This window comes from Nicotiana tabacum, chromosome 8 (assembly GCF_000715075.1).
Source record: "Nicotiana tabacum cultivar K326 chromosome 8, ASM71507v2, whole genome shotgun sequence".
In the NCBI taxonomy this organism is placed as follows: domain Eukaryota; kingdom Viridiplantae; phylum Streptophyta; class Magnoliopsida; order Solanales; family Solanaceae; genus Nicotiana; species Nicotiana tabacum.
The window spans coordinates 193,754,020-193,770,248 of NC_134087.1; the positions used below are offsets into that span (position 1 = coordinate 193,754,020).

The following is a 16,229-nucleotide window of genomic DNA, read 5'->3' on the forward strand; positions in this document are numbered from 1 at the left end:
ATTTTAGCCATTACAACAGTTTAAGCGACCGTGCTAGAACCACGGGATTCGGGGGTGCCTAACACCTTCCCTCGGGTCAACAGAATTCCTTACGTAGAATTTCTGGTTCGCATACTTCATTTGGAAAGTCGAATATTTTCCTCGATTCGGGATTAAATTGGTGACTTGGGACACCCTAAATCTCCCAAGTGGCGACTCTGAAATAAATAAACAAATCTCGTTTCGATTGTCCTTTAATTGGAAAAACTCCCTACGCTCCTAGCGGGGCGGAAAATGGAGTTGCGACAGTTACAATACCCTCAAAAACACATTTAGAAACTTTCTGACAAGTAATCAAATGTATGTACCTCTTCCATCTTGAGAGACTTACTCCTCCAAACATAACAAAACGCGGCGGCAGACGGATAGACAACCACTTTTTCTTCGAATAAGGAGTAGGATGCATTGCGGACTTGTATTCTGAAAATTGACATAAAGTGAGCAACAGATAGCCGAGGGGTCAAAATTACGTCATCCAGATAATAAAAAAACCGAGGCTTGAACTGCTTCTCCGCCTGTAAAGTACAAAATATTGCGTCAGTACAAATAAGCAGCGTATCAAATGAATTAAAATAAGATTTACAACAAAGCAGCCTCCCACAAAATGCAGTTGGAATAAGCCATTATCAAGTTTTTATCTACAGAAAATCTCACATCAGCCAGACGTTCATGAAAATTGCAATCGCACCACCACGGCTGTTGTACTCCCCCTACACTCTTTAACAACCCCTTGAAAGGGGGCTCAAAGGAAGTTTCCCAAACTTCTCTTGCACAGCCGCACCTGGGGAACTCCACACGTGATGTGAAGAGAATCAGTGTGTTAGAAAATACAATCTGCCTTCCACAGGCATCGACATATGACCCACTCTCTAGAATCTGTAGGAAAATGTCGTAGAGTGCAGTGTTTGCTTTGTCAACGTTATCAAACACTAACACACAGCTCGAAATAAGACGGACTGTTGAGTCGCTAGCCCCCTCTGACTCGTCAACACTGCAACAAAAGATACGAGTAATAAGCTTATAAATGTTTCAATCCACCCTCTGAAATATGGAAAAGGGAGGAATAGAACACGTACACCAAGAACGGACATGAGAAAAGCCGTACTATAAAATCATTTTCTGTTAAACCAGCCACCTTATATTCGACAATCCTATTATCAAACATCTCTTTTGCAAGCGCCTCAGCAAGTGCTGTCTTTCCATGACCTGAAGGACTTAACAAGAGGAAAGAGTACAAAGGGCGTGATCCAAGCTTATGGATTGACATTGCATTTATTATGGCCCTAAGTTGATTATCCAGACCCACAAGTTTCCTTGACAATCTTTGCACAAGGAGTTCAACGGGCAACTGGAACGGAGCAGGAAAGAAATTTCTTGGAACACCCGTGATTGAGCTAGCAACCTGAAAATTGAAATACTTATTCTTTGTTGGAAACTTCAAGAATAAAAAAGAAAGTATCCACGGTATCATTGACTAGATCGAAGTAGGAAAAACAAACCTCTGCAACGATGCGAGGAGTGACGGTGAGATGCTGTGCAAACCTTATATCTATAGTTTCCGAAAGTGCAGAAAAATCACCATGGAGATCTCGAATGGCCTTGGTGAAACCGTCCCAGTTACCCTGTTCTTGGGCACCATAAAGAATACGGAGCAGATGTGCTAGATGTACTAAATATTTATGTCTAACCACTGTGTTGTGATGTTGACCTTGACCACGTAGAGGGGCAGGCCTGCGGTTTGTAAAAGCTTCCAGGGCACCTTTCACCTCCTCTAGTTCTTTTTTCACCTGGGAAAGTTGGGTAATGAAATGATAAGACATATAGGAAACAATGGACAAGAAAGAGGGAGATATAAGGTGCCTTGTGCAACATGAAGCAGAAAATTTGTCACTTACGCAAGGAAGCATGTCAGACAGTGAAGGATCCTTCTCCTTCATCATCTCCCTTGACTCAACAAAGGCACGATTAAACAGAAACTCGTAGAAATCAAGGTCTTTCTGTTCTGAATCGCAGTCAAAGTCTTTCCTCAACTTAGTGGCAGCTTCTTCCAACAGCTGAACCACTCCAACTTTTGGCGAGATGCGCTCAAGGATTTCACAAGCGGCTTGCATAGCATCGAGGGGAATTTCAACACCGTAACGTAATTCTAAGCTCTTCCGACTGTCTTCGTACTGCGCAGTGGCAGCATGCACAGCAGATGGCACAACATGCTGGGTTGTTTCGTGAGATTCCAAGATCGCATCAAAAATAGTAGACTCAAAAAACTTTGTGCACCGTACAGGGTCCATGTCAATGGCAGCCTTTGGCAGTAGTGTGTAACAAAATCAAACCCTAACCCTAGCCAAAAAAAACAAAGATATCAGCCATTTGGTAGTAATTGAAACAGAAACTCATATCACACGGGGGAGGGAGATCTATGTTCAACTCCAAACAATTGATGCGGGTTCAAGCGATTATTTATATTTAAGGGAAAAACCCTAAACTTCAAGACCTCATGGGAACAAAAACACAAGTTGAGAGAGAACTTCCAATAAACGATGGCGCTGAAAAATAGCAAGGGAAACCGTATCAAATCAAGACAGGGCTTTTGATTTTCTACCCATTATACATTGATTATATACAATTATACACATATAATATATAAGTTATGCATATATTATATATTTATTGGCTATTTTTAATTTAAACATTTGGGTGGTCGGTTATTTCGATTAATTCTTCTACTTTTTTTTGAAATAGATCCAATGTTATTTTTATTAATTTCAACTGATTCTATTCTATTTTTTCCGTTTTTAGTTCATTGGTGAAGATAGTAAGTTTAAAATATGGCCTTGTATCTCTGTATATTGTAGTTTTCACTTATAAATAAAACACTTCTTTTAAAGAGTTCGCTACAGGATTCATTATGATTCCAACTTTAACAAGGTATGCATAAATAGTTTAAAGTTTTGTTCTTCTCTTGATGTAATGGATTTTGTAGTTATTATAATTTTGTTTTCCAGGAATCGCTTATATTTTGAGTTTTTTTTTTATGAGCCAACGAGGTCCAAGTGATATATACATGTTTACATTGTATATAATAGCGGCTAAAACATTTTACACTATAAAAAAAATTATATATTAAGATTAGATATTATTCGCTTTTCTTATTTATTACAGGTTCTTTGATCATGACAAAGCAATCGGATTTGAAGGAATAATGTGTCCCAATAACTAAAACTTTTGAATTTTTTGATTTTCTTTTTTATACTTAAACAAATTTGTATTTTTCAAAAAAATTGACAGTAAAAAATTTATAATTTGTAAAGATAAAAATTTGTAATAATTGAAATGGGATAACATATAAAATTATTTAAGCTGCATTCCTAATATTTAGAATTTTAAAATAGACTAAATTTTTAGTTGGTAAGTCTTTCCTTATTAAAATTATGTAGGAAGTCATAAATAAATCGACTAAGATTCTACCTAATATAAAAAAAAATCTTATTACAAAAAGCTTAAAAAATATATTTCATATTGAAGAAAGGATGTTACAAACCAAAAAAATATGACTAAGAATACTAATTAATCCGTTGAAAGATTAGTCCATGCCGACACCAACTTAGTCTCATAAAGAATTCTCGGTGATTACAGAATACTAACATCCATTGTTGGAGATTAGTCCATGAAAATATAAATATTTGTACGAAATTATTTAAAGTAGAGTTATTTCATAATTAAATAATTACAACTTAAATATAACATAACATTTTATTGGATAAGAATATAAGATTCAAAGCTACAGTTTTATCTCCCTTTTCTAATGACTATTCTAGAAAGTATTTTTTTGGAGTTTGTTTTCAGGTAATGGCTCCAAAAAAATATTTTTGGCATACCAATACATTTTACTGCGTATTTTTTCTTTTATGTTATTTGTGTGTGTTGTTGAATTTGCACAGAACAAATACCTTGAATTTTGTAATATTTTGAGGAGGATTTACGGTACGAATGAGATGAAAGAATGCGTGCACAAGATGATGTACCAACGATAAATTATGATATAAACATGATGGATCGGCTTTGTTGCTTCTAATTCGAGGACTTTTGTTGGCGAATTAATATTCATCAATTTTAAAAACTTTACTTTATAACTTAAATCCATTTTAATATAGTACTATCTAACAATGTAATTTTAAGAAATTTATATTCATTAATATAGGGTACACGTGTAACACGCGTACCCTAAAACTAGTGAATAGAAAAGAAGACGGATGTTTCTACATAGGAAGCGAGCGCTTTAATAAATGCAAAATGACAGTCTTGCACTTGGTCGACAGGTGACACCAAAAAAATAAAAGCTCTATTGTACCCTCTAGGGTGGCGTCGGTCGGTTCGGTCTTTATGAAGTTCGGTTTGTTCGGTTTTCGGCCAATAACCGAACCAAAATTAGTTCGATTTCTTCGGTTTTTGCTTATTCGGTTCGGTCGATTTTCGGTTCCATTCAGCCGGTTTTGAACAAATTACAGTACGTGCTTGCCAGTACAACGAGAAAGTTGCATTCAACTATAATAGCCTTCATTTGGTGTTCGAAATAGAGTCTGGTCGTAGAAATGATTTTAATTGCTCCGTATTCACACGATGCAACGTGACAATGCATGATTTCTGGTAAATATCTGGATATGGTATTACATTTGTATAATTTCTATTTTGTTTCTTCTCTCTTCCCCCTTAGATAAATGTTCAGTAGTTTTCTGGTATTTTATAACAACACATATTTTGAAGTAAACTATCTCAACTTCCGTCCAGGTTGCTATGGTAGGCATTTAGTTTGCTAATGTTCAATGATTCAATGAAGAATACTGCATGAGATTTCATCTAAAGTTGAATAGAAATATTACTACACTACATTTGTTTGAAAGCGGACAGACATGGTCGATAAAAATATGTCCTCTATGAAAACTTCGGTTTTTCGCCGAATTGAATACCGAAATTATAGAAAACATAAACCGCAAACCGACCGAATAAGCCGAAAAACCGAAATTTACGATTCGGTCGGTTTTTTCGGTTCAGTCGGTATTATGCCCACCCCTAATACCCTCCAAGTAGAAAGGAAAACATGTTTCTATCTTGTTTCACAAAGTTAGCGATTTCCTATATAAAATTTAAATTGACTTCATGTGGGATCACATTATATGTCGATTGGGGATGCCCTCTGAGATTGTATGTGCTAATGGGAAGCAATTTATCGGCATCAAACTGACTAAATTTCTCGAGGAACACAAGATCAAAAGAATCCTATCGACGCCTTATCATCCCAGCGGGAATGAACAAGCTGAATCGACCAACAAAACCATCATTCAGAACCTTAAGAAGAGATTGACCGACGCCAAAGGGAAATGGAGAGAGATACTGCCCGAAGTTCTATGGACATACCGCACAACATTGAAATCTAGTACCGGATCAACATCGTTCTCATTAGTTTATCGTGTCGAAGCTCTAATCCCGGTCGGAGAACCCAGCATCGGATTTTGATATGCAACAAAAGAGTAAAATAGCGAGGCCATGAATACGAGCCTAGAAATGTTGGACGGAAGACGCAAAGCTACCCTCATCTGATTGGCCGCTCAACCCTACTTGGTATATATACATGAAAAAACGGTATTTTGAAGGGGGAGGACGTTTTTGAGAGGAAAACACAAGCACAAAGCCGCCGTGGAGGCCGGGTTTCATCTTTTCTTCCATCAAACTTTGTAATTTTTATGTTTCTTTGTATGATTTGTTGTTTTGCTACCATGTCCATGTGGAGCTAAACTTCACGTGCTAGGGTTGTGGTTCTTTCATGACTATTGTTATTCGGATATTGATTTTGATTTCTTAGTTTATCATATTGGTTTATTTATTCAATCATGTACTTAATTATTTGATTGCTTGATCACCAATTAAATACTATCTACGAATCTAGAGTTGAACTCGAAAGTGGGAATTCTAGATTGCATATAGGATTGAGTAGAGCAAGTTCTTGAACCTGGGCATCGGGGAACGGATTCGCGGTTAGGATAGACATATACCTAATTGCCTTGCTTGGTTGATTTACAGGAATTATAAATGCGTTCGTGTTGATTCTAACTCCATAGACATATAGGCGTTAGGTTAGCTTGAATAGGCGAGTAAGAACTCAACAGATTCTTATGAGTAATATTAACCTTATCAACCAATAAACTAAATAAATTAGTTAGTCAATTCAATTGAAGAATACAATAGGAATGTTAGATAGCCCATAACTTTAGATCGTTTTCATTACATTGATATCATAAAAATTTTCTTTTTCTCTGTTCGACGTTCATTATTTGTTTTTCTTTATTTAATTAGTTTAGAATCGAATATTTCTAGGTTTAATTCTTGTTTAGATAATTAGGATAGTCTAATTTAGTTAATAATTAATCACTAGTCCTCGTGGGATCGACATCTGACTTTTAGTCATTTTATTACTTGACGGCCGCGTATACTTGCATGTGCGTTTGGCCGCAACCAGTTTTTAGCGCCGTTGCCGGGGACTTAGAAATTAACTATTTTTCTAGATTAGACTTTTACTTTTATTTTTACAAGTTTTTTTCTTCTTTTTTTGTAAATATTTGTAATTTTATAACTATTTGACTTTTCTCTTAGTGTATTTCTAGTTCTCTCAACATGACATTTGGGGATGAAATAGTCGGAGATAAGGTTATTGATGAAGACGCTTGGTTGACGGAAGACTTTTATGGCCCGTATTTTTGGGCTTGTCATGACCTGAACTCTGGGAGGTCTGAACTTGAATATAGAGTAAAGGTTGGTATTGGAAAGAATAATTCTCAACTAAACGAATATGCAAAAAGACGTTGTCTTCTAACAACGTTGGTGAACGATTGGTCTAAGGAGAGAGATGAACTTGCACATAAAATTGATAATTTTGGCTTGGTTGTACATAACTTAGATGCAGATTTGAGTGCAAAGGTTGATGCGTGTAACACCCAACAATTTAATAATGAGTTGTGTGAAGCTGAAAAAAATCTTCTAGACCAAATTCAGGAGCTAAAATGAGAATACCAATCACTAGACCATGTTTTTCTTGAGGATGCCAATATTGAGAAGAGTGCTCTAAAGTCATATGAGGGAGTAGATAATATTACTTTGGGAGACTTGAGTGTGTGTAAATATGGGGATGCAAATAGTAGTAAATTTCATGAGTTAGGGCGCATTAGACCTCATTCCAATCATTTTTCCACATTGTGCTTAGATAGTAAGATAGTAATCGAGCCATCTGAGCCTATGGAGGAGTCAAAGAGTGAGGATGAAAGTGCTTATATTCTTGAATTTGTTGTGTCGAAAAGCAAAAATTACATTCCCCATTTAAAGGCCAAGAAGTGCAGAATGAAAAAATTATTACTTGGGCGGGTTATCATTGTAGCCCCACCACTTGAGCATAGCCGCAGACTGGATTCCATGTTAGAGGTACAATTCATAAGTTCGAGGTGGAGGAAAAAGTGGTTCGCGTTGTGCCGCGACGTTAAACTAGGCACTTGTTGGGAGACAACCCAGCTTTACTGCTTTCTTTTATTTTTGATTTTTTTTCTTATTGTATTATTCTTGTAGTGTTGTTTTATTTTGTAGGATTTTGAGCATACGGAGTCAAAGCCAATGGGCATGTGCAAAAGCGAGCAGGTGGTTGAAACTAAGTGTGAGGTACCCGCACAAGGGATCATACCTGGGAGAAGTCTGAGTATCTCGTGAACTGTTAATTCTTAGGCCTTTGGCCTACTAGGGAGTCTCTTTTACCTTCTTGTTATTCTCAGTGTGCATTGAGGACATTGCACAATTTTAAGTGTGGGGTGAGGGGACTGTCTGGGTAATTTTCTATGCTATGTTAGCTTAGTTAGAATACTCGTTCTTAGTGTAGTAATTTTTATTTACAAAAATAAAATGGAAAATAAGAAGACTCTTCCTGATGACAGATCCTTTGGACAATTTTCTTGATGGAAGTAAGTCTAAAGAAAATACAAAAATGATTTATTGTTTTGTTTTAGGTAGTATAGTAACTCCCCCTTGGTTTTTCTTTGGGCCACGGTTCTTTTCCAAGGGTTTTATTTGAACCGGGTGTAGTTAGTTTTTTTGGGGAGTTGGAGCCATGGTGTTATGCTTTGAGTTGAAGCAATATCTCTTGACTTGGTTATGCCTTGAGAATAGTAAGTACTTTGGTTGTGACGCTTGGGCTCAGTTTTAGACTCTCGTAGAAGTACCTTAAATTTTATTATCTTAACTTTGCTTAACTGCTTTAACTAGAGTGTCTATGAATCCAATCCTGAGTGAGTTATGTGCCATGTGTGTGTGAGGTTTTGCATTATTCAGTGCATTGTATTTGATGTCTAGAACTTGCCATGTGTGTGGAAAATGCGCGTCAATAGCACGATTGCGCTCAGGTCGCGCTCGTCAGGCAGAACACTGGAACATGCGCGAAGTGTAGCGCGAAGTTAGCGCGAGCTCGCGCTAGTCAACCCGGAAAAAGTGTCATTTTTCACATTGGAGAAGGTATAATTATTTGGGCCCAACCCTACTTGGTATATGTAACAACAAATTTTCGCGTCGAAAAAATTAAATAATCAAGACTGGAAAATTGCATGACAAATATAGTATTTGATTTCAATAAATGAAAATGTTACAATCTCTATGGTATTCCTCTGATTCTTCAAGAATGTAAATTATCTTGATGAGCTTGACTTTGATTTGATTCAAGGGCTTGTAAAGCTTGATCTTGAATCTCCTCCTTGAACTTGAATTTGGATTTGATCACGAACAAGTAATTTGATCTTGAACGCTTTGGTATTTGATTTAGCTTCGTTCTTGATCTTGAACTTGAACTTGTAACTTGTAGAGAAATCTGCGGTGTTTGATCCACGAGCTCTCTGCTTGCTTCTTGTTCTTAATTCTGGTGTCTTCTAGCTTTATGAAGACCTCTATTTATAGTTGTAGGGGTGGTGTGACTCTGCAATTTGATTGGTCAGTTTGAACGGACCAATACCACCTTGACATTTGGCATGATTTAATTACCTCATTTATTTGGTTTGGATTGCCACATCACCTGACACATGGCATGATTTTATTGGCTCATTTATTTGGCTTGGATTGCCACGTCACTTGACATGTGGCATGAGCCTGGGCTTTAAGACGGGCTACTAGCCATTTGGACTTTGGGCTAAGGAAGTGTGCTTATCATTTGATTTGTAGTCCAATTAAATGGACTAGCCCAACACATATATTAAATTTGAGCCAAAGATTATACTTTGTCTAAAGCGAAGACCATTACACCGTCTAAGCTGAAGACTCTATCTTGTTTGAAGATTTAACTTCATTTTATCTGAGGCATAGACCATTACACTGTATGGGCCAAAGATTTATTTTGTCTTAAGCGAAGACCATTACACCGTCTAAGCTAATGACTTCATCTTGTTTGAAGATTTAACTTCATTTTATCTGAGGCATAGACCATTACACCGTCTAAGCGACAGATTTTACTTTATCTTAGGTAAAGATCATTACACCATATAAGCCAAAGAATTTACTTTTATCTGCGGCGAAGATCATTACACTATATGAGCCAAAGATTTATTTTGTCTGAAGCGAAGACCATTACACCGTCTAAGCCAAAGACTGAATTTTATTTGAAGCGAAGACAATCATCCAAGCTGAAGACTTTACTTTGTCGACCATTACACCGTCTAAGATGAAGACTATACATTGTCCAAGGCAAAGACAACCCTCTAGGCTGAAGATTTTACTTTGTCCGAGGATAACACCGTTACACTGTCTAAGCTGGAGACTATATTTTGTCCAAGACGAAGACCAACAAAGTCCATTATACAGTCTAACTTGAAGATTTTACTTCACCACCAAAAGATTTGACCTTTTGGCGCAAAGGAATGAAAACTAATCCTCATTTCGAGATACATGAATCAGAGATTGTATGAAGCATAATTTATTTATTTTCAAAAAGCTGACCATCAAGAATATCTCTTCAACTTCAATCTTCACAGGTAACTTTATGATCTCCTTTATATAGATATATTTCTCCTTTTTTTTTGCAGGTAGAAGAAGAAATCAATTCCAAAGATACTATTTCAGTAAAGATAACCTCACAGTCGAAGAATCCTTTTTACATTTCAACTTGAAGACATGGCAGACTTGAAGATTTCTACTTGAAGACTTGACAGATTAGAAGACTTCGACTTGAACACTTAGTGGATTTGAAGACTTTAACTTGATGATTCAACTTGAAGGTTAAAGTATAAGAGTTAAACTTGAAGATGCAGCCACTTTGAAGAATTCAACTTGAAGACGTGGCATATTAGGATAGTTGAAGACTTAGTGAACTAGAAGAATTTATCTCAACTTCAACTTGAAGATTTAGCATGCAAACTTCAAATCAATGATATAGAAAATATGAAGAATTCAACTTGGCGATTTGGCAAACTTGAAGAATTCAGCTAAAAGACATGAGGGTCTTGAAAACTTTGCAGCATGCTAAAGACTATAATTGTCTTGAAGATACCAATCTCGGTGAAGAGGATCAAGTTATTCTGCAGTTTATAACGAGTGAGCTTCTTTTGTTTTTAACACTGTATGGATTTAATAACTTGACACACTTGAATACTGCAACTTTAAGACCTAGCATGCTTGAATACTTCAAATCGATGATGTAATAGACTTGACAAAATCAACTTGACTTAGAATTGGAGCTTTCAACTTGAATATTTAGCCTCTTATTAAAGAAACTACAATCACTCCATCAAGGACCTCAATTTGACATAGAGAACTTGCTCCCGCTGAGCCATCAAGATAAGACAGAGAGTTCAATGAAAGAATACATATACACCCAATTTTCAAGTGTCAATCAAGTGAATCATATTCCATCATACCTCATTTGAAGAATGACTTGGGTAATATGTACTTTTTGAACTCATATGACTGAACTTAGAATGAAACTCTAAGCTGCCTACGTACCTCGGTAAAGAGAATCAAGTCATTCCGTAGTTCGAAATGGGTGAGTTTTCTTTTTCTTTTCTTTTTTTGCATCCTAACTCTTGCCTAGGCCGCCTCTTTCGAGGTTTTCAACCTAGCGAACTTTTTTTTTATGTCCTAACGTTTGTCTAAGCCGCCTCTTTCGAGGTTTTAAATCTAGCGAACTTTTTTTTTGTTGGACCGTGCAAAGTTTATACTCTTGCGGGCCAGGAGTAACATGCAGTTTATGCTCGTGCTCAAGGAGCATATTTGTTTTCTTCAAGGATAGTATCCCTTCATGAATTTCCATTTATGGGGCCAATCCGCAAACTGTAAGGCCCCGAAAAATGTTTCCAAGTAGTGTGAGATTTCGTCGTGCCAAGGTAGGCTAATTATTTTATTTTGTGTGCAAATGAGGATTCATGATATAATGGGTATCAATTAGATGTGTTAATAAGCATATAAGTCATGTTAGAGGTGAATTGGGGTCTAAGGAGAGGCCTAAGTCTAAGCCAAGTTGGAAAATTTCATATTAGACGAAATTTGTAAATGAGTGCGCACAAGACCTCACTTTGAAAGATCATATCTCCAGTTATATAAGTAGTTGTGTGATTCATAACCTATCAAATTAAATCTCTTTGAGTCTAGTTTCCAACGCAATAAACCGTTCGTCATTTGGAGGTGTATACAGAAAGTTATGATCATTTTACTGGGCATGTGTCACTAGCGCGCCCAAATGCGCGCCCGCGCTAAAATGTGCGCGCCCAAGACAGAACACTGGGAAAATTAGCGCGCCCAGGTGCGCGACCGCGCTGGTAGAGGGCCTCTAAATACCCCAAGACCGGGTCTAGAGAGTTCCCAAGTCATTTTGGGGTAAGGGCTCTCTCTCTCAAGGGGATTTCGTCCCAAACTTCATTCCTATGATCCAAGGTAAGGTTTTTTGGAGTACTTTGAGTGATTTCTACCCCTAAACACTTATACTAACAAGGATTAATCTTCAAAATCTTTAGATTTTCCTTCAAATCCTTGAATTCATCAAGAACACCACAAGTGGGGATTCTTAAAAATTCTTACTACAAAAGGTATGTTTATCATCTCTAACTACTCTATGGTGATTATTCATGTATGGTATATACATTAGAACTCATGGGATGGTGATTGGGAGCCATAGGTGCCTAACCTAGGTTGTGTTGGTATTGTAGAGATTGTGAGATGGGTCATTGAGGTATGATTCTTGGTATAATAGTATTATGTGTGCATGCATGTGCAAATAGGGTTGTGAGAAGATTGATGAACATAAATAGGTAAAGATTGGGTTGGGAAATTAAGAAAATCTTGTAAAAGAGAGTTAAAAATGAAGATGCTCAACTAGTGTTTGATAAAAAGCTCCAATGAGCTGAAACCATGAATACCTTCCTAATCTGTGTTAATTTTGTTATGTCTCAAGTAGATTGGGATTGCTAGAATTTCCGAAACGTCGTAGTAACTTAAGGAAAGCTTAAACGAGGTATGTATGGCTAAACCTCCGTCTTTTAGAAATCAAGCTTCATCGATGTTGTGTGAATATGGTAAGATTAAAGTTGAATTGTTGAGTCGATTATTATTTTCCATGAATTGGTGTTGTACCTCATAGGTGTGAAATATGTGTCTCAACATGATTAACGTGTTATCTTGTTAACTTGAAAGGGGCAAAAGATATGAATTATGTATTGGAATGCTAAAACCTTAAATTTAAATTGGAGTTGCATATATTATGTCAAACTATGTGAAATCCTATGTGTATAGAGATGTTGAAATAAGTCAAATGAGTTTGGAAAATAGAGTGTGGCCAATGTGCCGAGAACTTTAACTGAAATTGTATATTGTCATGAATGGAAAACAAGGATTCAAGAATAATTGGTGTAGTTGCTTTCTTGTTCCTTGATCTGTTTTATTATGGGTTGGTGTATCCCCTCTATTGATTGGGAAGAATCCCTTATGTTTGATGATTCTATTTCTATTGAATTTGAAAATATGTGATCCATGGAGTATTTGTTACATTGATATTGATTGGTGAACCTTGGAAATAAAGTGATGAAAATGTGAAAAACCGAATACGGCCGCCGTGCCAGGAATAAAGAATTTTGTGAATGGCCAAATGAGCCAAGGAAATACTGTTGTTGTTGGTGACCAAAAATACTAATTGAAATCTATAAAATGTGAAGGATATTGAGGTAAGCGTGGTTGCATTCATGCTATATTTGTATACTTGTGTTCATATCACAACTGCGTGCAATATTAAATTGAACCAAATTTTTTTTTGGGGAGGTATCATTAGTAACACCGAGGAAGGGTGTGTCATAAGGCTCACTCCTGAAACTACATGTGCTGGTGTAGGGATGTATCATGGCTATTCCCCTTAATTGAGATGAACCTGGTAACATTTCTGAATTTGTAACGCCAACCCACACGGCATAAGTGGGAAGGCAGCCTAGCCGATCGGGTCGTGATCGGACGCCATGCCGCACACATAGTGGTATTGTGCTGGGAATCAAAAAAACTAGAAATTCAAAAACTGGAAATTGTGATTGTGGTACATGTCTCCAAAGGGACGACCTAGCCGATCGGGTCGTGATCGGACTCCGTGCTAACAAAGGCGGTGGTATAACTCATATCGGTGCTAATGATCTCCCAACCAAAAAAACTATATATTTATATTATTTTTCGTAAACTAAAGGATTTACAGGTTTAAAATTTGTTGCTAGTATAATGTTGATCTTGACTTACTGTTTTGTGGAAATTGTATGATTCTTTAATTTGATGAGGTGGTGATTGTTAAAGCTTTTGAACTAAGTTTATGATTCCTATATTATTGTTGATAGTTCTTTCTAATTATATGGTGATTAGTTATATATACTAGTGCTATTCATTGGCACTAACGTCCCTTTTGCCGGGGACGCTGTATCGTTTTATGATACAGGTAGTTCCACAGCGAGCAGCATCGGCCAGTGATAGCAGTACTCTCTTCCCAGCGGTCTTGGTGAGCCCCACTCCATCCCGGGGTCATGTTATGTATTTTTTTTCATTTTCTCATTACATTTTGGGGTATAGTCGGAGCCTTGTTGCCGACATTTCTATATTACTCTTCTCTTGTATTTAGAGGCTCCGCAGACTATTGTGGGTGGTGGTTGATGTTGGGAGTCCGGGCTAGAACTGTTGGTACTTGATAAACATGTTTTTCGTTAAACTTGTAAAATTTTTGAAAACTAAATGAAGTAATTAGCGGGAATGAAATGAATGTTGCTAACGGCAGATTTCTTAGTGTTTGATCAAATGGGATAATATCCCCTCTTTATTTATGGACTAGTTTGGGTAGAAGGTAATCTAGGAGGCTTGCTCGGCCGGGTTTACTCGGTTGAGCGTCGGTCACGTCCTACAGTTTTTGGGGCGTGACACAAACCTTCCGAGTCAACTATTTTGTAAGTGCCACTTGAGTATACCTCTTGTACGATATATGGTCCATCCCACTTAGCAGAGAATTTGCCCCCAGATCAACGAGAGGTAATAATAGGCATTTTGACCACAAGAACTTGGTCGCCCACTTGGACAGATCTAAGGCATACCCTTTTGTTAAAAGATCAAGACAGGTGAGCTTGATAACATTCAAGGCTTTGTTGAGCTTCTAGCCTTTTTTCATCAAGAGCTTCTAATTCTTCAATGCGCAACCGGGCATTTTCTTCATCTGTGAGTCCTTCTTGAATGGCAAGACGTAACGATGGGATCTGACGCTCAAGTGGAAGGACTACTTCAACTGCATAAACAAGCGAATAAGGGGTCGCTTGCGTTGGTGTGCGATATGTGGTCATATATGCCCAAAGAGCTTCTTATATCCTTTCATGCCAATCTCTCTTAGACTTAGAGACAGCCTTTTTCAACAAGTTGCAGAGCATCTTGTTAAATGCTTCAGCAAGTCCATTGGCAGCAGCATAATACATGGAGGAATTGCATTGCTTGAAGCCAAAAAGATCACATATTTTATTCATCAACTTGTTATCAAATGGCTTACCATTGTCTGTCAATATATATCGAGGAATGCCAAAGCGATAGATAATATTAACTCGGATGAAGTTAGCCACATTTTCCTTCTTTACTTCCTTAAGAGAAACAGCTTCAGCCCACTTCGAGAAGTAATCAGTTGCGGCCAAAATATATAAATGTCCACCAGAAGACTTTGGCAATGGACCAACAACATCTAAACCCCAAGCATCAAATGGCCAAGAAGCAACAGTTGGGTGTAATACTTCCAGTGGTTGATGTATGAAGTTAGCATGGAATTGGCAAGCTTTACACCTCCGAGCATAATCCAAACAATCTTTCACCATGGTTGGCCAATAATACCCCATTATTTTTATGTGAAAATGAAGTTTTGGCCCAGATTTATGCTCACCACATACTCCAGAGTGTGCCTCTTGCAATGCTTGAAGGGATTCATCAGTCCCCAAACAACGTAGGAGCACTCCATCAAATGATCGCCTGTAGAGCGTATTCTTGTAATAAAGAAAACGAGGGGCTCTCATTCGGATTTCCGTTTTTCTTCGGGGATTTTCTGTAAATATACCGTAATAGAGATAATCTATTAGTGGTTGTCTCCAGTCTTTAATTTCAACCTTAAGAACAGAATATTCTCAGCTTCGCTTTCTTCTTCCTCATAGTCATTTGGTGGAGGAACTACCCATCCTTGGCAAACAACGACTTGTGTCTGACCAGGCAAAGATAATGTAGAAGCTAAGGCTGCTAATGCATCAGCTCTCTTATTTTTCTTTCTCGGCACGTGTTGAAAAGTTACCTCTCCAAGCCAACTTACCAATCTTTGAGCATATTTGTGATATAGCACCAATTCTGGCTTCTTAACCTCATAGCTACCCAAAATCTGATTGATCACTAATTTGGAGTCTCCAAATACTTGTAATTGCAATTGTTTGATATCCACAGCCATTTCAAGCCCAAGTATGAGCGCTTGATATTCAGCAACATTATTGGAGCACCGTTGTGTCAAAGTGAAAGAATATGGCAAAACTTCTCCTTGAGAAGTGATAAACACTATTCCAGCGCCAGCTCCTTCACGATGTGCAATGCCATCAAAATACATTTTCCAAGTAGGCTGAATTTCTATGACCATTGTATCTTCATCAGGAAATATATCA

At 37.4% G+C, this 16,229-nt stretch overlaps 2 protein-coding genes across 2 annotated transcripts; both read right to left on the reverse strand.

Annotated features, from left to right (window-relative positions):
• Positions 1 to 618: 618 nt before the first annotated feature.
• Positions 619 to 2,327, reverse strand: LOC107821299 (uncharacterized). Its single transcript, XM_016647734.2, has 4 exons — positions 1,935 to 2,327; positions 1,539 to 1,826; positions 1,116 to 1,441; positions 619 to 1,030 (listed from the first exon to the last, which is right to left on the reverse strand). Exons 1-4 carry the CDS (start codon positions 2,325 to 2,327, stop codon positions 619 to 621), a joined length of 1,419 nt encoding a protein of 472 aa, XP_016503220.2.
• Positions 2,328 to 15,661: 13,334 nt separating this feature from the next.
• LOC142163469 (uncharacterized) lies at positions 15,662 to 16,174 on the reverse strand. Its single transcript, XM_075220756.1, has one exon. It carries the CDS (start codon positions 16,172 to 16,174, stop codon positions 15,662 to 15,664), a length of 513 nt encoding a protein of 170 aa, XP_075076857.1.
• Positions 16,175 to 16,229: the final 55 nt, after the last annotated feature.

Excerpts from the sequence above, each read along its gene's own strand:
- LOC107821299 (XM_016647734.2), bottom strand. The coding sequence starts at position 2,327 with ATGGACCCTGTACGGTGCACAAAGTTTTTTGAGTCTACTATTTTTGAT. Across the intron at positions 1,442-1,538 it reads CTCCTCGCATCGTTGCAGAG|GTTGCTAGCTCAATCACGGG; the intron begins GTTTGTTTTTCC and ends TTCAATTTTCAG. Across the intron at positions 1,031-1,115 it reads TTCTCATGTCCGTTCTTGGT|TGTTGACGAGTCAGAGGGGG; the intron begins GTACGTGTTCTA and ends CTTTTGTTGCAG.
- LOC142163469 (XM_075220756.1), bottom strand. The coding sequence starts at position 16,174 with ATGTATTTTGATGGCATTGCACATCGTGAAGGAGCTGGCGCTGGAATA.